General features: G+C 38.2%; 1 protein-coding gene and 1 long non-coding RNA gene across 4 annotated transcripts; one reads left to right on the top strand and one right to left on the bottom strand.

The window, feature by feature from the left end:
- Positions 1-3,558: 3,558 nt before the first annotated feature.
- On the top strand, positions 3,559-3,990 carry LOC125470195. Its single transcript, XR_007252430.1, has 3 exons — positions 3,559-3,616; positions 3,697-3,753; positions 3,839-3,990. It is a non-coding gene; the product is annotated as an uncharacterized LOC125470195 (long non-coding RNA).
- A 9,405-nt stretch (positions 3,991-13,395) lies between these two features.
- LOC125470445 (probable LRR receptor-like serine/threonine-protein kinase At1g06840) lies at positions 13,396-20,321 on the bottom strand. Of its 3 annotated transcripts, none has more exons than XM_048569479.1 (21): positions 20,229-20,321; positions 19,795-19,987; positions 19,265-19,415; positions 18,795-18,866; positions 18,575-18,646; positions 18,361-18,504; positions 18,184-18,255; positions 17,992-18,063; positions 17,751-17,825; positions 17,359-17,427; positions 17,151-17,219; positions 16,905-16,976; positions 16,648-16,734; positions 16,393-16,461; positions 15,793-16,292; positions 15,546-15,704; positions 15,077-15,360; positions 14,895-14,946; positions 14,480-14,733; positions 14,263-14,397; positions 13,396-14,073 (listed from the first exon to the last, which is right to left on the bottom strand). In XM_048569479.1, the coding sequence occupies exons 2-21, from the start codon at positions 19,901-19,903 to the stop codon at positions 13,726-13,728; spliced, it is 2,865 nt and encodes a 954-aa protein (XP_048425436.1). In that variant the 5' UTR covers positions 19,904-19,987; positions 20,229-20,321; the 3' UTR covers positions 13,396-13,725. The 3 variants fall into 3 exon arrangements, with proteins under 3 accessions (XP_048425436.1, XP_048425437.1, XP_048425438.1); XM_048569480.1 differs by having other exon boundaries at positions 14,480-14,730; XM_048569481.1 differs by lacking the exons at positions 13,396-14,073; positions 14,263-14,397 and having other exon boundaries at positions 14,688-14,798.
- Positions 20,322-22,927: the final 2,606 nt, after the last annotated feature.

The raw sequence follows: 22,927 nt of genomic DNA, 5'->3' as shown, positions 1-22,927 counted from the left end.
CAAAAATCACTACAACTCGAATTTACCCCTTACAACACAACGGCAGAAATTTATGCAGAATTGGAACAGTCCCCCTGATAGCAAGCATAAAAAAGATTACAAATTGAATCGGAAAGCAACCAAACATATTGAAATCACAGCTTCAACACTACAAAGTGAACTGATATCTCAAGTCTTCAAGCAATTCAACACTAATAGCAATAAGCTCCAACAACTTCAGAACAAAATATACAAGAATCTAAAAGTGAAAATTCATACGGCGGACAGCTTGGACACGAAATAAAGAAAACCGAACTGCCAGAAACTCACAGAAACATAGCAAAACGGAGATATTGATACCATGGACAAAATCAAAGCTTTGAAATTTAAAACCAAATGATGCAAAACGAGATAAGCTTTTGGTTTTGGGTTGAATTTTATTTGTATATATAGTACCAACTGTGAGAAGATTAATAGCATGAAAATAATAGAAGAAAAGTTACCCGGGAGTTGGGCTTGGTATTTTCTGACCAGGTCGCCACAGCTAATGCTGCATAGATGACTGAAGTTGATGATGGCGATGATGATACAGCCCATCCTTTTCTATTGCTCTTTTTTTTTTTTTTTTAACAATTTGGAGAAATCTTCTTTGTATAAAAAATGCATAAACGGAAAGGGAGTTGGTGAGAGTTTGTAATTGTTTACAACCAAGGAGGGGAAGACAAGAAACTGACGTCTGGGGAAACGGCCAACTATCCAATGAGCGGGAGAGACCGTTTTGAAGTGATCAAAGTGAACATCAATCGAGTTTTGAAGTGATCAAAGTGAACACGACGGTATATTCATTATCGCGTTTACTAATTATCTGTCACAAATCATGTAAAAAAGTCGCATTCAAATAAAATTATATTTATCTATATATATAAAGTGAGAGCCCCAGTTTGATGAAGCTTTCAATATTTCCATAATGTCCTCATTCAATAAAAAAGACAACACAAAAGTAACTGCTTATAATAGGGGTAACATAGTGAAATGAAACACAACACACATGGGAGATGCTTACGTGAGATATACTTTTTCTACACTCTTAGCCAAGATTGTTTTTATTCGTTGGATGAATCAAACCCTCCCTCAAAGCTTCACAATCAAACCCAAAAGAAATCAGAAAATAAGGACAAATTGGTAAAAAACTCATAACCAAATAGAAAACTGTAATGAAAAAAATATTAAATTTTTACTATAAATTGAGAGCAAGGAATGCAAAAAAAATACATAGGAAATCGGAAATTAAAACGCATACTGGTCACGAGTCCACGTAATAGATAACCCATGAATGCAATATTGGTACTCATCTTGATTTAAAAAAAAAAAAAAAAAAAAAAAAAAAGTAGATGAAAACATAAAGAGACGGATGCCGTTAAAAAAAATGAGAAAAAAACGAAAAAAAAATGTTGGGAAATTGAGGAAAGAAACGTGGGAGAGAGACTGCAGGTTTTAGTTTACAAACTCTCACGTTATTGTAAAATTTGACCGAATGAAAAAAAAAAAAACCAAATATGTTTAGAATTAGAAAATTTTGAAAAAAATTGAGGAAAGAAACGTGGGAGAGACTGTAGTTTACAGACTCACGTTATTGTAAAACTAATGGAATAAAAATAAATAAAAAGAACCCTAATATGTTTAGAATTAGAACTGCTATTCAGCAATTGAACACTTGAAGCGTGTGAAGGGAGTAGTTTTGTAGAACTATAAACACGATCGTGCATGAAAAAAAATTCAAACATGGGAGGGGATGCAGTTTTGCGGAAGGAGATCTAAGTAAAGCACAAAATAAAAGAACCTGAAAAGAGCAAATTGAAATTGTTTTGCTGGAGCCGGAGGAGAAGATGAAATTGGTGAAAAACCAACAAGAACTGGTCATTCGATAAAGTATGTGTATTTTATTTTTTTATTTTATTTTATTTTTGCTGTTAATTGAGTTTAATTCCTCCTCCATAGTTCTCAATTATTAATTAAACTTTTGTATTTGGTTCTCTGTCACAGTGCTCCTTATTCCTTACTGTTAATCTTCTCATGCATTTTCACAGAATTATTGAATTGAATTTCTTCTACAAATCAGTCTCTGGAATTTACCAATCGTGGAACAAACAAGTAACGAGGTTTGAAATTTGTTTTCTATGTAATTGATTTTGGCATTCTGTTTTTTGCTTGAGGAGGCTTTGGCAATGGGTAAGTTTTTGTTTTTGTTTTCGGTTTTGTTTGAGGAGGCTTTGACAAATTTGCAGAAGAAAAACCTAAAGGAGCATTGCCTGTTTTGCACCTTAATCCATCCACCTTCTTTACAAGTATGTCACGTTTCTTCAATTTCTAAATTTTATCTCTACAATTCAATCTTAAATATTGGCCAATATTTTTTCATTACAATATAATATGTTTTAATTGTTCTCTTATTGAGTAAAGTTTTGGATGGTTTGGCAATGTGTAATTGAAGTTCTGTTTGTCATTGTATCGATGTTGCAGTTTGCTGACTTGCCAAAGCTCTTAACGTGTTTCGCGAGTGATACACATGGAGCATACCAGTGGCTACACATTCCAGGTTTGAGCATTCGCTTGCTGTCTATTTGCCATACAAATATTCAAGTCATGTTCGCTGATTAGGATTGGATTAGTCTTAGGTTAAGTAGAATTTGATTGAAGAGGCTAACATTAAGTATTTGTGGATTAATTTTTGGAATCGGAGCTCTCTCGCCAGTGATTCGATCGGGTATTGATCATATCCCTTTTCCATTTTGCACTCCTATAATTTTCCAAATCATTTTGGTAATTAAACTTTTTGTTTTACTTTGTCTTTTTTATTTTCATATCCAGGTTTAGCTTCATATGGGTTCTTTTAACTTCTTCCTTTGAAATCTTCATTGTGTGTTTTTTAAAATTTCGGTCAGATTATGAGTTTCACTTTTGATTATCTTAATGTGCTATACGTGTGCTATGGTAATTTTAAAAATTATTTGTTTTCATTCTTAGGATATTTACAAAAATACCCACAAAAAATGAAGAAGGAACCTATTGATAAGATCTCAAACAGACGTGTCTCTATTTTTACACCTGGTTGGGAGATATCTGTCGGAGTAAAAACTACTGATCTAAGCCAACTGATTCTCAAAGAGTGGAAAAAGAAGTAGCATGAGCAGTATGTATCCTAAATTATATACAAATTTGTTACAAGAAATCTAACATTATATATACCTTCAATATATAGGTGGCACTTGAAAAAGGCTGTGGAAGAATTAAAACCTTCAACAACTCCTCAAATTATACGTATTTGGAATAAAGTCCAACAAATAAGGTACAACACCATTTCTTACCTATTTATTTTTAATGGCATTCTCTATATCATTCTACAAATTAATTATCTCAAATTATAAAATAAAATAAAACAATTTATGGGTGCAGAAAAAAATTAACAGTGGCCAAACAACTTTTCTAAATACGTTAAGTCTTCTCTTATTTTCATACAAAAGTATACTATAAATTCAAATTGCATTCAATTTTCAAATATAAATAAAATTGCATTTTTTGTCAGTTTTACAAGCATCACACCCGTCTCAAAGTACAAAGGTTGAAGTACAAGATTAAGGTAATATTTCTTATTATTTAATTTTGTAAATATGGTTACAATTTGTTACCTCAAACTTGACAAATATATTTATCTTTCAGTATTCTACAAGTAACTGGAGTAAAAGTATTGCCATGAGAAAATTGTCAAACTTAAAGGTATTTAGGTTAAGTTGCTTACAATCTTTATAGTTGGGATTGTGCATTATAGTTAGACTTCTTATTTTATCATCATTGCTTGCAGATTAACCATGAAAATCTAAAGCATCAAGTGCAAGCAAATGGGTGGCAAGCATGGCTTTGATTTCACACGTAGGCGCTATGTTTACATATGTACATGTTGTCCATATTTTGCTTTGCTTCATATATTAGGAGTTCATCCCTAGCTAGCCTATAACTTTGGTTGAAAACTTATGAATCTGAAACATTTTGATTTAAGGACATTAAGTGTTGTCAATATGTATTTAGAAATCAAATTACATGTCATATTTTCATATTTTTTTATTTATAAATAGTATATGTTTTCCCATTTTATCTTCGTTGTTGTTTTAAAGAAAAATAGTAAAAAATGTATGAGAGATTACTCACATATGTGCAAATTGGATGGAATATATGCTCCTAAATTATTCAACAAATGTGGCAATATGACAATATGGCATGCGATAACACCCTTATCACATTGGAATGATGGGATGATTGTATGGTAACACCATTATCTCATCAACCTTTCTTCAACTCAAGCAATTGGAACTACGTAGCCTGGCCCATGCTCTAATGTTGAACATCTCAATCCCAACCCAAAATGGCACACCCATAATTATGTACTCACTCCTCTAACTGCATCAATTATCCCATTCACACAACCATTGAACAAATGATCTACCAACCTGCTCGAATGACGCCAAATATTGCCCATAATACCTTTTTGTCCACCATAATAAAAAAATGTTGTTGTGCACCCTTTTAATACAGCCACTAATCCTCATGTTACAAAATATATTGATCATTTCATATTTTCTATACAACATTAAATAATTAAGCATATTTTTTTATTTTTTATATGAGAGTTTAAGGAACCTAACTCTTGATCTTCTTCTGTACAATATATAAGGGTAAAATGGTACTGATGGAGATAACAAAATTCTAACTAGACTGAGTAACTTAATTACCAAAGTCATAATAATGATCAAGCATAGCTCATTTCATGAAATCAAATTCTATCAGCCAAACAAAAAAAAAAAAAAAAGACACCATAATAATTAGCAAGCAAAAAAAAAAAAAAAAAAAAAAAAGGTGGATTGGTTAGTGTACAATTCATAAATTTCATTTTTTTGGTACAATGGGCAGGTGCAAAAAGACTAAGTTATATGATTGAACATAATAAAAAATTGAAAATAATAAGAAATTGTTGTGATAGACACAAACACAATTTATAAAATAATCACTTAAGAAATATAAGAATATTTAAAACAACACATCTTTGGAACGCGTAGCGCCCGTGATGCAAAAATGCATCTCGCACGCACGCTAGTGCGTGTAGAGAGGCTAGTATATACCAAAACCCAAACATAATGGTACTGTTCATCGTCCAAGCCTCTCTTTCATCTTCTCGATTTTTCCTTGGGTTTCTTCTCTCTCACAAATCTGTGTTTCTGTCGCTGTTGAACTCGCTCTCGAATCTTGCGCTTTTTCTCTCACAAAATACCGACATAGGAGGCCTTCTTTTGGTTTCGGATTTTATGTGCACCCTCCATATTCATTGAAACCCAGATTCCTTAACGTTTTTTCAAAACGTGCAAATTTGGTTTCGACCGTTTTATCGCAATCTCACAATCGTCAACGCAAAATCTTGAGGATATTGGCCTCTGTTTCCGTCTCCGAGCCCGGAGTTGGGATCGCTCTCGAAGAGTTGTCCGCGTCTATGCTTTCGAAGGTATGGCCTTCACCAATCCCATGTTTTAGTTTGTTTCTGATTCTTTTTAGCTTTGGATTTGTAATTTTTGTTTGTTGACTGAGAATATGTGATCTCATGTTTTAGTTTTGGTGTTTCTGTGATTTTAGTTCGTAAGTTTTTGTTTGGTAGCTGAGAAAATGTAATTCCATATTTTGATTCAAATAAAACAAGAGCAGAGAATTGTCGTCCAGAGGAGTGGGTGGAAAAAAAAGGAGGAAATAAGGATGAATCTGGAGGAAGGGGGAATGGAAGGTTAACAAAAATGAGTCACCTTTATCAACTGCCTCTTTGTAGAAGAATAAAAGTCATTCTCATGGTCCTTCTCTGGTAAATAGATTATTGAATATATCAAATTTAAGTCCTGTAGAAAAAGGTATGTAGGCTAAAAATATATTTGTTATTGATACATGAATGTGGAAAAATGGAAGAGAATGCTTATGGAAGAGAATGCAAATGGAAGAGAATGCTTATTTTTTCATTGTCTTTCTCTACAAGATTACAAGGATATATATACATGATACAAATGTGTAGGTAGGACAAGGTAGCCGTCCTAGTGTGTAGGTAGGACAAGGTAGGACGGCTGTAGAGGACAAGGTAGCCGTCCTAGTGTGTAGGTAGGACAAGGTAGGACGGCTATAGGACGGCTTGATGGCTGTAGGACGGCTAGTGTGTAGGTAGGACAAGGTAGGACGACTGTAGGACGGCTTATTCTTCCAATAATAATATTATATACAATTACACAAGGACTCCAACCATATTCCTTATTTGTCTAACACTCCCCCTCAAGTTGGAGAGTGGATGTCAAGAACTCCCAACTTGCGTAACATACCCGAAAACTTTTCTTTCCCAAGAGGTTTGGTAAACAAGTCTGCCAACTGTTGTGCCGTACCCACATGCTTGGTCTCTATTGTGCCATCTACAATCTTATCTCGTATAAAGTGACAATCCATCTCAATGTGACGAGTTCGTTCATGAAAAACAGGATTGGCAGCTATATGTAACGCTGTTTGATTATCACAAAATAAAATGGAAGGACCATCCAAAGGAATGTTCAAATCCTTCAACAAAAAACGAAGCCAAACTATCTCGCAACAAGCACCTGCCATGGCCCTATATTCCGCCTCTACTGAAGAGAGCGAAACGGTTTTCTGTCGTTTCGTCCGCCAAGAAATCAAAGAATCGCCCAAGAATACACAATACCCAGTAGTCGAACGGCGAGTGATAGGGCAACCTGCCCAATCAGAATCACAAAACGCAGTTAACTTGGTCTGGTTGTCAGAACGAAATAATAAACCTTGACCTGGAGTAGCCTTCAAATAACGAACAATACGAAGCGCAGCATCCATATGAGATATCCTTGGCTCGTGCATAAAACGGCTTAGAACATGCACAGAATAGGTGATATCCGGCCGAGTGATAGTGAGATATATTAACCGACCTACTAATCGTCGATACTTTTCAGGATCCTTGAGAAGTTCTCCTTTATCAGATAATTTTGTGTCATCCATAGGAAAAGCAATGGGTCGTGCTCCCAAAAAACCATAGTCCTTGAGAATCTCTAATGCATACTTGCGTTGAGAAATATAAATCCCTTGTTTGGAACGAGAAACCTCAATACCCAAAAAATATTTTAAATCACCAAGGTCTTTTATCCGAAAATGATCACGGAGAAAAGACTTCAGAGAATTAATGGCACTAGCATCATTGCCTGTAATCACAATATCATCCACATAAATGAGCAAAGCTGTGAAAGAAATACCAGACTTTTTAGTGAACAATGAATAGTCAGCTTTGGATTGTTGAAAACCGGCAGAAATGATGGCACTAGTGAATTTGGCAAACCATTGGCGAGAAGCCTGCTTAAGACCATAAAGTGACTTGTGAAGGCGACACACAAGATTCTCCCCCTATCGCCGAAGACCAGGAGGAGGAGACATATAGATTTCTTCATGTAAGTCACCATGTAAGAAAGCATTATTAACATCAAGCTGATGAAGAGACCAAGACTGACTAGCTGCAAGAGCAAGAAGACAACGCACTGTAATCATCTTAGCAGTAGGAGAAAAAGTGTCATGATAATCAATACCTTCAACCTGAGTGAAGCCTTTAGCAACCAAACGAGCTTTGTAGCGGTCAATAGAGCCGTCGGAATTGTGCTTGAGTTTGTACACCCACTTACAACCAATGAGAATTTTGCCAGGGGGCAAGGAAGTTAAAGTCCAAGTACCATTAGCATGTAAAGCTTGAAGCTCCTCAGTCATAGCACGTTGCCAATTGGGGTCAGTGGCAGCCTCGGCAAAGGAGGAAGGCTCCACAGTCCGACTGACAGAGTTAATGTAAGAAAAATGCCTGGGAGAGTAACGGTGATAAGAGAGAAAATTACAAAGTGGATATCGCGTACCTTGTGTAGAACCGGGTTGCGAAGTCGAAGATGGGTGGGATGGCAGAATCACCTGCGAGCAAACGTAGTCTTTTAAATAGGATGGAGGTTTATGGGCACGGGAAGAGGTGCGGGGAAGGGGAGGATTGGTAGGTAGTGGGGGGTAGGGATGTCCGTGGGTAAAAGGGTGTAAGGTAAGGAAGTAGCGGGGGGGGAAGGAGGGGATGCCGAGAGGGCAGGGGCATGGGGAGGAACGGGTAATGGGGCAGCAAGAGAATCTGTGGGAGGCGTGGAAGGGGAGGAAGGTGGAGGAGGGTGAGGCGTCGGGGCAGGAAGGGGTGGGTTATATGTAAAGTCCAGAGGGGGTGGGATGGGTAAGGTAGGCGAAGAGGATGGGATAGGAAGGTGAGAAACGGCATAAGGGAAAGTACTTTCGTGAAAGATGACGTCTCGACTAGTGAAAATGCGGTGATTGTCGAGATCGTAAAGGGTATAGGCCTTTTGTCCATGAGGATAACCGAGAAAAATGCAACGATGAGCCCGAGGGGAAAATTTGGTGGTGGGAGTGACAGAGGTGGCATATGCCAGACAACCAAAGACGCGGAAGTGGTCATAAGATGGGGTTTTCGAAAAGAGAACCTCAAATGGGGATTTATGATGGAGAAGACGGGTAGGGAGACGATTGATGAGATAAGTAGCGGTAAGAACACATTCCCCCCAAAACTTGATAGGAAGATGGGATTGAAAACGAAGGGCGCGAGCGGTTTCAAGAAGATGACGATGTTTTCTTTCAACAACGCCATTTTGTTGGGGGGTATAAACACAAGAAGTTTGTAAAAGCACCCCATGATCAGAGAAAAAACTACGAAGAGATAAAAATTCACCACCATTGTTAGTACGAATGCATTGGATGGTAGTGCGGAATTGGGTAGTGACATAAGCAAAAAAATCCTTAATTAATTGTTGAGTGTCGGATTTATGTTTCATGAGGAAGACCCACGTAAAGCGAGAAAAATCATCCACAATGGTTAAGAAATAATTAGCACCAGAAAGAGAAGATTGACGATTCGGGCCCTAAATATCACAATGAATTAAAGCAAAAGGGAAAGTTGATGAAATTGAACTCAAAGGAAAAGGTTGACGAGTTTGTTTTGCCAACGGACAAACATCACAAATGTGACTAGAATCAAAAGTGCAATTAAGAGAGCTAGATGCTAAAGCTTGCAAACGAGTGGAGGAGGGGTGACCAAGACGCCTATGCCAGAGGGAGGAGGGGATGGTAATGATGTTGCAGAGAGGTTGACGGGTGGGGAGAGAAGAGGTAAGGGCCACAAGGTAATACAGATCGCCACGTCGCTTACCCACACCAATCATCGCCTTCGAAACCAAGTCCTGCAAAACACACCAAGAAGGAAAGAAGGTTATGGAACACGATAATCCATCTGTAAGTTTACCAACCGATAAAAGGTCCACTCGGAAATTAGGGACACATAAAACATCCTTCAAAGTAACTGAGGAATTTAAAGGAAGAGTGCCGGTAAAAGTAATGGGAGCGGAAGCACCACTAGGCAAAGAAACAGGCGGCAAATGTGAAGGAGAACGATTAACCAAACATGAAGCGGAAGAAGTAATATGATCCGTAGCACCACTGTCAAGAATCCATTGACCATGACGAGAGGTGACAGGTAACAAACCTTGGGCAAAATCAGTAGTGAGCACGGCATTGGCCTGAGGAGGGGTGGTGGTGTCACGTAGAGCAGCTAGAACACGGGAGTGCTGCTCGGCAGAGAGGTCAGGCATGGCAAGCTGCAAGTCATGCAAAGTGGGCTGGGTCCCGTGCACTTGGTGGGTCGCTGGAGTAGAAGAGGAGGCGGGGGCCTGGGTGCCTTGCACGTGATGGGCCTGGGTGAAATTATAGGGCCGGGAAGCAGAAAATCGTGGCTACTGGGGAGGACTGGAAGGTGCATGGCTGCGGGAAGAACTGGAAGCAGTGGCACGGCGCGGTGGTCGCCACGGTTGGCCATGGAGGGGATGGCCAACGGGATAGCCATGAAGTTTATGGCAGGTGTCTCGGGTATGATAATCAAAATTGCAGTAGGTGCAGTGGAGGGGAGGACGAGCAGAGGAGGGACGGGACGGGCCACGAACAGCCATGGCAGCAGGTTGATCGACAGAGCGGAGGACGCCCAGGGAGCGTTGTTTTTCAGCTTGAGACACCGAGGAACAGGCCTGACGAACAGTGGGGAGGGGATTCATTAAAAGAATCTGGTCACGAACAGCAGCAAAGGATTCGTTGAGGCCCATTAAAAATTGCATGAGTTGTTGACGGTCATGCTTGGCGTTGCAAGAGCACGTGCAGCCATCATTATAAGAAGCAAGCTCATCCCAGAGAGCTTTCAGGCGAGTAAAATAGGCGGAGATAGAAGAAGAACCTTGAGAAATTGTAGCAAGTTCCCGGTTGAGTTGGAAGATGCGTGGAGCATTACTCTGAGAGAAGCGTTCGCGAAGATCATCCCATATAGCTTGGACAGAGGTGGAAAAAAGCACAGATTCTTGAAGGTCAGGTTCCAAGGAATGCAGAAGCCAAGAGAGAATCATGTCATTGCAACGACGCCAAGCCGCGTGAGCATCAGGGTCGTCGGAGGAAGAAGGTTCTTGGATATCGCCAGTGATGAAACCAAGTTTATTCTTGGCACTCAAGGAAAGCTGCATGCCACGGGCCCAGGATGTGTAGTTATCACCATTCAACTTCTTGGATACAAGGACAAGATTCGGGTGGTCGGAATGATGAAGGGAAAAAACACCATCGGAAGAAGAAGAGTCAGCCATGGGAACGGCAGAGAAAGCTGCCGAAAAAAAAAATTAGGGCTAGGGTTATAAACCTGCTCTGTATACCATGTAGAAAAAGGTATGTAGGCTAAAAATATATTTGTTATTGATACATGAATGTGGAAAAATGGAAGAGAATGCAAATGGAAGAGAATGCTTATGGAAGAGAATGCAAATGGAAGAGAATGCTTATTTTTTCATTGTCTTTCTCTACAAGATTACAAGGATATATATACATGATACAAATGTGTAGGTAGGACAAGGTAGCCGTCCTAGTGTGTAGGTAGGACAAGGTAGGATGGCTGTAGAGGACAAGGTAGCCATCCTAGTGTGTAGGTAGGACAAGGTAGGACGGCTATAGGACGACTTGACGGCTGTAGGACGGCTAGTGTGTAGGTAGGACAAGGTAGGACGACTGTAGGACGGCTTGACGGCTGTAGGACGGCTTATTCTTCCAATAATAATATTATATACAATTACACAAGGACTCCAACCATATTCCTTATTTGTCTAACAAGTCCTGTATTAGTGCATTCACTGATGATAATTGAAAAATGTTAATACTTTGTGTTTCAGGAATGCAATGTCAGTTCTCCTACTATCAACCTCTACCAACTGTTTCTCATCAATGGTGCAACCATTTTACCCAGAGGGAATCTTAAGGTTGATTTCTGCATTGATCTAATTCTAACTCTATTTCCATCTCTCTCTCTCTCTCACACATACACTCTGCCAATGTCAAAGTGTCATCGTTACCAATTATTCGAAGTTGATCTTCGGTTCATTTTATTAGAAAATTTCCAATTCTCTTATGGCTGCTGTTTCATGTTTTGTAGGATTGCATTTTGGGCACATGCTTTTGCATTTTAAGGTCTGAAACTTCTTGCTGATAACACTAATTGTTTGCACTCTAGAAAATTCTTCATTTGATTCAATTGAGTTTTTTGTTTCACTTTTTTTGGTGCTGTGAAATGTTTTTCCAGAGACTTCTAGAGCGGAGAAATCGAGCTTGTTCAAGTTCGACGTGTCCCTAGAATAGAGGGAAAAAAACGTGATTAGTCATATGGTAAGCCATAGACATATATCGTAGAACATACAGGTTATATAGACATATATTGGTTCAATTTATGCATGAAAACTATGGGTTTCATGTGGTATGTTTTGAATGAAAACTTCAGGTTTCAAAGGCACTAAATTTGAAACCACAGGTTCTATTTAGTTTTTATGAACAATTAGTTCATAATGAGAGGTTCCTGCAAGAAACACATAATGCAATATACAAATTTGAATATAGTGGATATGAGGTTCTTCGGGAACTCAAGTGTGAGAGCTTTGTTACTATGAAAGTATGTGACGGTTCAACGTACGTTAATGTCCAAAAGTGATCTTCAGGTCAATAATTTTGGATTCATTATCAGATTAATGGACTGCATGTCACTTTTAATTAATTCAATAAATCGGGTCATACAGGGTCGATTGTAGAAGCTAAATAATATTAAAATAATATTATTGGATCGAAAATATAGTCCCAAAATAATTTGGGCTTAGTGTCGTGGGTAATAGGGCACGAGTGTGGGTGCCTTAAATATAAGGCGAGGCCCAAAAAGGACCTTGAGGTGGTCTGCAGGCCACGGTGAAGGGAGGAAACCCCAGCCGCAAGTTGGGTTTTGAAATTGGACCGTGAGGGGGGCATGGAAATAAGCCGAGCACACGCTGGCTTGTGGGCGAGCACTCGAGAAGGCCCAGCGAAGGTTGGGACCTGGGTCTTGGGCACGAAAAGCTAAGCCCAACAAATGGGCTGGCTGCTGATGATGCAGGCCTTGACACAGGGGACCCAACAAGCTAGCCTTGCGGGTTGTGGACCAAAAACTAGGGCTGCAAGCCCGTGGTTGTGGAGCAGCAAGCCCTACAGGGGCTGCGCAGGTAGTCCAAGGGCATCAGGGTGATGCCATCCCATGGTGAGACCAAAAACATACCCAATTTTCGAACCTAGGGTTTCAGTTCTAATCTAATTTTATATTTTGACTCACAAATTCCACATAACAATTTAATTGTGCGATGCATGAAACACACACACACATATATATATATATATTGACAAATATATGAACATATACAATATATATATATATATATATCGAAAGGAAAATATAAACATAGAGGGGTTCGTGCATCATGGGAATGTTTTCATACTTCGTGGACATTTCAAATATCTTCTTTTATTTTAAGCGTATCTGATTAGCAGAAAACGAATAAGTCTTTGAATGTGGTGGATGATAGCCTCCTCCTACGATGCGTCAATTCCTCAGTTTCTGGCAAGAGCGTGCTGATAATGTGTTGTAGGCCTATTTGATTGAACGATCTAAGGTTGAGAGAGAGAGGGGGCCAGCCACTATTAGAGAGAAGAGAGATTGATTTAATTCTGAGGTGTGTTTGATTCACCCCTTTATGCCTTTATTTATAGTAGTAGGAAGGGTAAAACCTTTCCATTTAGGATTACAATATTTAATAGGTAATCTACTCCTAATATGAATATAAGATACATTCTCATATTCTCTAGGATTTACACAATCACATTCCTATTCTAAATATGACTACAACAGCTATCATTTCCCCTAAAAATCTGCTTGTAACTTTTCACTGTAACTGGCCACCAACCACCGCCTCCTAACCAGCTGCCTCCCGTAGCGCCGCCCTTCCCTCTCCGTTTCTCCTCTTCCCTCCTGCCCTTGCGAACTCAAAACGTTAATCGTATTTGCATACTCAACTTGAACAAACTGGAAGAAAACATTCCTGAATTATCTGATCTATGGCAAAAGATTTTAGTTTCTTGTATGCAAGTATGCGCACTGTTTTGAATGTTCAAGTATACTAGTTTTACAACAAAAGGATAAAAAAATGCACTCCTCTACCTCCCCAATCTTACAAAAATCCAAATCAAATGCGGCTATAGTTCTCTCTACGGTTCCTATCTTGGTGTAATTGTCGGTACGACTCCGCTAACAAGGTCACTGCCAGAGACGTCTATAGAGACGTAAGGATGCCTCGCTGCATTGGATGAGGGTGGAGGAGTCACTACCTTTCCACCACTACTGCTCGTCACTGATTCCGATGTTCTGCTGTCAGACTCCGGCAACATAAACCATATGTTCTCGAGTTCTCGAACAACCTCTGCCATTGAGGGTCTCGCGTCTGTCTCCTCTTTGCAACACTTGAGAGCCAAACTCAAGAACTTTTCCACACACTCGGAAGGATAAGACCCCATTCTTCCATCAATAACTGAGAAGATCATACCGGATTGAAATGCAATGTTTACCTGAAGTGCAAAAAAAAACTTGTAAATAACACTAAACTGATGCATCTAGTCGATCACAAGGATTAATTAGCGTCAACCATAAGTGGTCTTGACTAAGACATTATATCCTTACGTGCAAATCATAAAAGATGGTCTACATATATAGTGCTATCCAAACCACAGACTCTGTAATTAGGTTCGAGTAATTACCTCTCGAACAATGTTTTTTCCATGTGAGATTGGCTGCATGCCTGTTAAGAGCTCCAAAAACACAACACCGAGGCTATAAACATCGCTCTTATCCGTTAGCTTATGAGTTAAGAAGTACTCCGGATCAAGGTACCCCTGAAAAATCAATTCAAATAATAAGAGAGTTTTTAACCTGCGTAGCTATTAGTTAGGTAATTACAATGTTTATGAGTCTTACGGGTGTCCCCTTCACTACTGTGGATACATGAGCAGGCACAGTCCCTTCAAAATCTGGAACCGGGGCAAGACGGGAAAGGCCAAAATCAGCAACCTTTGCAATAAACTTAGAGTCCAATAATATATTGGTGGCCTTGATATCTCGATGAAATATCGGAGGGTTGGCTTCTGTATGGAGGTATAAGATGCCCTTGGCTGATCCCAGAGCAATTCTTAATCTCATCTCAAAACCCAGTGGTTCTTTAGACCTAGCTGCTGAGACACGCATCAATTATAAAGCTTGTTGAATGGCATGTAACCGAAATCCCTCTTGTAAATTCCTAGTCGAACATTTACGAGCGGTAAATTACTCTACTGAAATTCAGACAGAGATGAAGTAAGAACCAAAGACAGTAAAACAAGAGTATTAGGTTTACCAGAAAGGTGATCCCTTAGAGTTCCATTGGACATAAACTCATAAACCAACATCTGCAAGCACAAAAATAACAAACTTCAAGCTTTTCCCAAGTAAAATTGTTGGTCCGACATAAAAAAAAGAGAGCAAGAAGAGGAGATAAAATGTAGCAGAACTACATTCAGAAAGGATAAGCAAATGTACCTGTTCCCCTTCTTCATCACAATACCCGACTAAGGACACGAGATTCCTATGATGTAAGGGTGACAATAATTCTATTTCTGTTAGAAACTCCTTCTCGCCCTGTAATGATCCCTCTTGTGCACGTTTTATGGCCACAACGGTTCCGTCAGCCAGGATGCCTTTATAAACATTTCCATAACCTCCTTGTCCAACTTGAGCAGAGCTGTTAAAGTTGTTTGTAGCCGTGGCCATTTCTCTAAAAGTAAAATCCTTGACACCTTCAATTTTTATGGAGCTCTTGGTTGCTGCATATAAACGAAGGCGCAATGTTAAAAGTAAAAGTATTTGCACCAAGAGCTGATGCACCTGTTCAATCTTGTTAAATTCAATTGGGTGCGGGGCTTCTCAGGATTCCTAACTCGGGAGAAGCCCCATGGAAATGATCATTTATACAAATATGTCTTCTGCCTTATGATAGTAAGACACTCACTACGACGTCTTCTTGAAATTGCATGGCGATCCTTCAAATGCTTTCTCAATATAAGAAGAGAAACAATTGCAGATAATGTAACGGCACCAGCAATAGTCCCTAGTATTACGCCAGCCAGAGCGCCCTTGCCTAGACCGGACTTTGAAGAGGAGGCAACCACTGTGATATCAAGAAGAGACGTGAGATCAACAAATCAAAATCAACACACAGTTTCACATCTAGAAAAAATAAGGCTTTTGAGACAAACCGTCCTTGTAAGGATCCAGTAGAATGAAGTTGAGAAGGTCATAGGGTCCAAATAGGCCACCACTAGGAATGTTCCATGATGCGAACATATTCATGATTCTTTTAAGTTCAGTTCTATTGAAAGTATTGGAATTATTGGCATTATCAACATATACAGGAAAAAGCTTCAGAGATATTCCCAGACGAGGTCCGTTTTCCCACACAAACGAAGTAATGTCCAGCTGATCGAGATCTAATTTGATACCAGAAGTAAGATGCTGCTCAAATGTACTTTCGTAAGGGCGAAAATCTGTGAATGCGGGACTTTTCAACCGAATGTCAACAATTAGAGGAGCAGCACAAAAACAGGCTACAGGAATATATTCGAAAGGGGGTGGACATCCTTGATTCACACAGTTGGCAGTGGAGTTTGTCGAAATCTGACTATCACTTTCGTCATCACTTTCGGTTCCACAGAAGTTATCAAGGTTGCCATTTAAGCAAACCGGATTTCCCCGAAGCCTGAACAATAATAATCAGAAGAGAAAGTTTAACGGAGTATAAGAACAACATAACTTGCACTTAGAGATATATTAACAGAGAACAAAGTCCAGAAGCAAACCAGACAGTGACATTTTGCGGAAGTACAGTACTGCCGGTAATATTTGTAAGGTTATTGTTCTGCATCTCCCTGCAATATCAGAAGCCACACTCCACTTCTTAACAAAATTTCAAGAAGATGCTATAAAACATATTAGTAAAAAGAAAAGGATGACCGGAAATTGAATAACATTTCTATACACCGGCATCCTAACACTAGAGAGTTTAAATTCACACACACAACAGAAGTAACAACTTTTCTCACTCCAGTTCTTACATGATTAGTCTTTCTGTCTCGCTGAGTTTCCTGTTCTCCCAAAGCGTTGCTGGAATGGAGCCGTTCAATGAATTGTTTGCTATAGACCTGCCATGCGGAATAAACTCCCACTTTACTTCATAACATAGTTTTTATTATTGGTAACTGCTACGACATTTAATAACATCTTAAAGAGAATAACTTCAAACTCTTGCTGTTCACAAAGTAAGATAGACGGAAGCTCGAAAACACCAAAAGATCAGTTTGAAGTGGCTCACAATCTCTGAAGATTAGGAAGATCCGAAAAGTTGCCAGGAATTGTTCCGGTCAGAGTGTTGTTAGATAAAATGCTGCACACAAAGTTCATATGTCGAATATTAAACATCCATGTAATCCTTTTAGAATTGATTATACGATCTTCAGAGCTTAACAATGCTTTTCAGAGAACATTTAACAAGAAACTGCTACTAAATGTCAAATATAATACATATGGCATATCATTTGCAAGGTAGATAGTATCTTACATCGTCGTGATGTTATCAGAAAGTGTACCCTGAGGCAAGGATCCGTTTAGCCGATTTGAGCTTAGGTCTCTGAAAATTGGTATGAATAAATAATGAATTACTTAAGATACTGTCAAAACATAACGTATACTATATTCAAGAATTTAGAAAAGCCAGAAAATCAAAACAAATAATGGGGTATGAAGTGAAACTTCTTGAATGAACTTACATATAAGCAAGGTTTGGAATCCTACTCAAATCAGGAATAGGCCCTTGTAAGTTGCAGTTCCTCAAACTCCTGAAAGAACACAAAGACATTCAATCTTGACATGATTCGTCGCGTTAAATATAGAGCATACTTCTCGATTGTCATTCCAAACAACCAGGGCACATCACCTAACGTGATATAAACAGCAACGGGAGATGTTCCCTATGCAGTCGTCAGAAATACGTGTTTCCCAACAAAAACTATGATTCTCTCTGTTTTTTGCTATGATTAATCACAAATCTTTTCGCTTTACATCTGATATATGAATTATGAATAAATAGAGATTCTAGTCCTTAGATCACACACTTTTACCTTTAAACCAACTAAAAGACAGAATCAGAAGGAGCACTTACAACTTCAACAGTTTAGACATGTCGCTATACGAATCTGGAATTGTAGTGCCTTCAAAGTTGTTGTTGTCAAGTTGACTGCAAGACAAATAAGATGATAAGGCTAAGAAACTCAACGCGGGATTGTTGTTGTAGAAAAGGAAATTCTAAAGAATTATTCACGAACAGTGCGAAAATTCAAGAAAGGAAAGGATGAACACATAATTAAGATGCGAATTTATGTTCCAAAAGTAAGGAAACATACAGTATTGATAAGCTTGGCAACTCCGAGAACTGCCGTGGAAGATACCCAGATAAGTTGTTGTTGTCAAGAAGACTGCAATGAGTTCGATACATTTATTCAACTCGAGGTGGCCATACAGACGCACAAATGAAGGGGGTAAACTGAAACTAATGAACCAAGTTGTATTCTGAATATCGCTGGCGTTCTACTTACAAGTGCTTAAGAATTGGTAATCTGGAAAGCTCGGGTGGAATTTGCCCGCTTATTGAATTGTTGTTCATGTGACTGCTCAAAAGGGAAAAGACACGAAACATAAGGAAGAGAGAAGTATAACAAACACAATATAATATTACACTTTTTAAACTAAAGCAGAATAAGAAAAGTCCTTACAAATGCCTTGTCTTGTTTAAGTTTGCAAACGATGTAGGTAATGATCCCGATATTTGGTTCTCGTCAATTTGTAGTCTGTCCAAGTTTGGAAGATAACCAAGCTTTTCGGGCAAGGAACCTGATAACTGGTTTCCATTAAGGAGCCTGTAAACACAGAATGTTAGATAGAGATTTAACTTGATATTGCCAAAAATATCCAAACAGCTTAACTTACAAAAATTCCAAGGATGTAATGTTGCCTATCTCCTTTGGTATACTTCCACTTATTTTGTTCCACATAAAATCCCTATTAGAAGAATTGATGGAGGAATATCATCAGAGAAAGATAAATTCATTCACCGGCATAGTAGGGAAGAGATTAACAAGTTTTCCGTAATACTGAGAGAAGATTGGCCGAGAATTTAAAGCTTCTTTCAAGGTATGTGGTGCCTTACAATATCTTCATGTAAGATAAAAGGCCAAGCTCTGGCGATAAACTTCCTGACAGGTTCATATTTAGCAGTCGCCTGCAGTAAAGAAGGAAAACATGTCATATGGCCAAAGTCTACTCAAAGTTTAAAAGTTCAACATGTTTCCGACGGTAACAAAATATACTTTTCATGCAAGACATTGATCATTACTTGATTCCGGAAACCCTAGATGACTATTGATTGATGTCGGAACAGGATCAAATTGGCAGATTTTCTTATTTCATTCAAATATTTCTACGAAGTTCATAATGGAATCACCTATGAGCAGGAAAATTTGCTCGTTAAGACCACTTGGAACCAGAGACATGGGAATTAAATCCCTCCACACACGGGGAACAAGATGAAACGAGAAAAGGCAAGGGTCAAAGGGAAAATATTTCCATTCAGTCAGCTGCTGCAAGGTACAGGTAAAATTTAGAAAGATTGAAACATACAGTTCTTGAACATGAAGATAGCCATCATCTAATGTTGTGTTGTAGCAAAACACTCCTGTCCAATTTGCTGTGCATGGGTCTCCTCTATTCCAGTTGCTCAGATTCTTGTTGGGATCAACCAAACTGCTTTTGATGGCCCGCAGCGCGGTCACTGCAATTTTAACACAACCAGACTAAGTTTTTCAAAAGAGACCAACTATGAGCATATCAGAATTAAGCAACAAGGGAATGTCAAAAATCATGCTATACGTTAGAAATGAGTCGAAAATCACAAGATTATTATTCGAGTGCATGTATGTACTGGAAGTGGATATAGACATCAATTCGTCTAGATGAAAGTAAACTAGAAATCGGTCACTTCGTTTGTCAATTGAAGTTACCGTGTCAGCACATAAAGCAACCATACACCTGAATAGATAAACTTCTAAACCGAACTCAAACCATAATAACTGTACTCAGGCATTCCCTGTACTACAATTTCCTGAAAGCCATGCAGAATTCAAGGCTTCACAAAACATAAGCAAAATCACCTTCTCCAGGATGGGTGATATTAGAATTTTGTGCTCCAGCTTGTGGCGAAGACCAGAACAGGAACGTGGCGAAAACAAATGCATATGTCCAAACTCTTGATTGATGCATCCCGATACCTCAAAAATCACTACAATTGTAATTTACCCCTTACAACACAACGGCAGAAATTTATGCAGAATTGGAACAGTCCCCCTGATAGCAAGCATGAAAAAAGAAAGCAAATTGAATCAGAAAGCAACCCAACATATTGAAAGCACAGCTTCAACACTACAAAGTGAACTGATATCTCAAGTCTTTAAGCAATTCAACACTAAAAGCAATAAGCTCCAACAACTTCAGAACAAAATATACCAGATTCAGAATCTAAAGTGAAAATTCATACGGCAGACAGCTTGGATACGAAATAAAGAAAACAGAACTGCCAGAAACTCACAGAAACATGGCAAAACGGAGATATTGATACCATTGGCAAATTCAAAGCTTTGAAATTTAAAAACCAATGATGCAAAACGAGATAAGCTTTTGCTTTTGGGTTGAATTTTATTTGAATACACTGCCAACTGTGAGAAGATTAATAGCATGAAAATGATAGAAGAAAAGTCACCCGGGAGTTGGGCTTGGTATTTTTCTGACCAGGTCCGCCATAGTTAATGCTGCGTAGATGACTGAAGTTGATGATGGCGATGATAATACAGCCCATCCTTTTCCATTACTCTTTTTTTTTTTTTTTACAATTTGGAGAAATCTTCTTTGTATAAAAAATGCATAAACGAAAGGGGAGTTGGTGAGAGTTTGTAATTGTTTACAACCAAGGAGGGGAAGACAAGAAACTGACATCTGAGGAAACGGCCAACGACCCAATGAGCGGGAGAGACCGTTTTGAAGTGATCAAAGTGAACATCATTCGAGTTTTGAAGTGATCAAAGTGGACACGACGATATATGTATGCAGAAAAGAAGTCGCATTCAAATAAAGTGTTTACTAACTATCAGAAGTGAGATTCACGGAAAATTAGTTTGATTAAAGTAAACAAAGGAGAAACTTCTCGGTTTAGGTTAGGGGAGGATTTTTGTGTTCACCTGGAGGACGAGTTCATATGTTGCCTATTCAACCAAGCAGTCTCTTTTGATTGCATGCATGGATGAGCGTACAAATACCGTCGTGTTAAGAGTGGACACAAGAATTTTCCTAGAACTTTGGACAATGTTCGATTTGCCCTTCAAACTTTCAATTAGTTTTGAATCCGTTAGTTAATTAAACTTTCAATTTGTGTCAATATCCTCCCAACTATTAATTATGTCACAATTCTTAGTTATTTCCATCACCTATGATGAATATAACTTTTATGGCTTATAGACATCAACAAAATGCTATCTTATTCACAACAAAAATTAGTAAATATTAAGAATTATGATAATTGAGTTATGAGAAAGGAAAAAAAAAAAAAAAAAGAACCGAAACTTACACATTTACTGCAAATTCAAACAATTTCGTTATGCAAAATGAACAAAAATAACCGTTAGTTTGATAGGATAATTGATAATACTAATGGTAGAGGGGCATTGACATGAACGAAATAAAAGTTTAGGATTGACATGAACGAAATAAAAGTTTAGGGAGCTCAGAACTGGATTGAAAATTATAATACAAAGTAAAACAAGATCTGTAAATCCATAAACATTGCTAAAAGTTTCAACAAAAAGAAGTCCATGACTCCATTTTTGAAAAGTGAGTAATTATCCACATCTCATTAACTATCTCTTCACCATAAAGTATTACATAATATAATTAGGTGGCCGAATAAACCCGCTTGGCCTATTAGAACAAGAAGTAGAGGTACTATTTAATTAGGTGGTAATTGCATGACTGATGAAGGCAATTAGTTAAAATTCAATCGTTTAGCTAGACGAAGATGAATGAGGATCCTCTTTGTGAGGATCCTCATAATCCTTCAATCACATTCGTTCATCGTATATTGTGCGATTAGTTTTTGTCAGGTATTGTTTATATTCTATTTTAAATAAAAAATTTACAATGATTTCTGACCGCACATTGTACGATAAACGGATGTGATTCAAGTATTCCCAGAATCCTCATAAAGAAGATCCAAAAAGGATCCTCACTCGACAAAGACAATCCATTTGAGTTACTTAAATATGGATTGTCTGATAATAACAACAAAGTTTTATTCCACTCAGGAGAGTCGGCTTTATGAATTTTAAAACATCACTGCAAATGGTTTTATGTCAAATATTCTGTAAGCTCAAACTACTTCATGTGTTTTCTTGGAGTCTCTTTGGAAGTCTTCCTAGGTTTTCATCTACTTTTTTACCGTGAGCATCTATATCATATTTGCATATTTTAACCGGAGCATTTGTAGGTCATCGATTCACATGTCCAAACCAATTTAACTGATTTTCTCTTATTTTATCTTTAATTGTGGCTGCTTCTGCTTTTCTAATTGTCTAACAAACAAGAAGAAATTCTTACACTAAATTTATCTATAATGTAGAAAGAAAATTTAAATGGAAAATCACACTACTCCTATCAACTCGATAAGCTCATATCTAAAAGATATTGGTGTTAAACACTAACTTTAATTATTAACTATTGCAAGAATAATCCAATCATAACGTAACTATTGCAAGAATAATAATCAATACGTGGCAAGTGGGAACACGTAAAATTCAGTCCTCGTCAACCAGCATGTTTTTGCATGACATGTGTATTGTCTATTAAGTCCGGCCCTATACATATGGCACGAATTAATATTATTTATCAAATCGGTATTATCTATCCTAATCAACAGATTAAAAAACCTGCAGTCTTTAATTCAATCACACGCAAAAAAAATTCAAAAATATTATTTAAAGAAAATAAATAACCAAACGGCAGTTTTGCAAGATGGAACATAAATCGAGTATCGTGATCCTCTCTAAATTTCTACGCTGAGGCTCAAGAATTTGGAGATATGAGCAACTGAAGAGAGAGATCTAAATTCTTAATTTGTGTGAGGTATGCTAGTGAGATGATCTAACGGATATCGTATGATTGAAATTGAATAGTTCGAATCTCTTGATTCTTGGGCTCCAGATAGAGATCAGGAAATGATCTCAATTTATGGAATATAAA

This window comes from the organism of the source record quoted next, unplaced genomic scaffold (assembly GCF_019419815.1).
Source record: "Pyrus x bretschneideri cultivar Hongxiangsu unplaced genomic scaffold, Pyrus_bretschneideri_v1 Contig5, whole genome shotgun sequence".
Classification (NCBI taxonomy): Eukaryota; Viridiplantae; Streptophyta; class Magnoliopsida; order Rosales; family Rosaceae; genus Pyrus; species Pyrus x bretschneideri.
The sequence above is the reverse complement of the archived record's forward strand: the minus strand, read 5'-3'. Positions and strand labels throughout refer to the sequence as shown.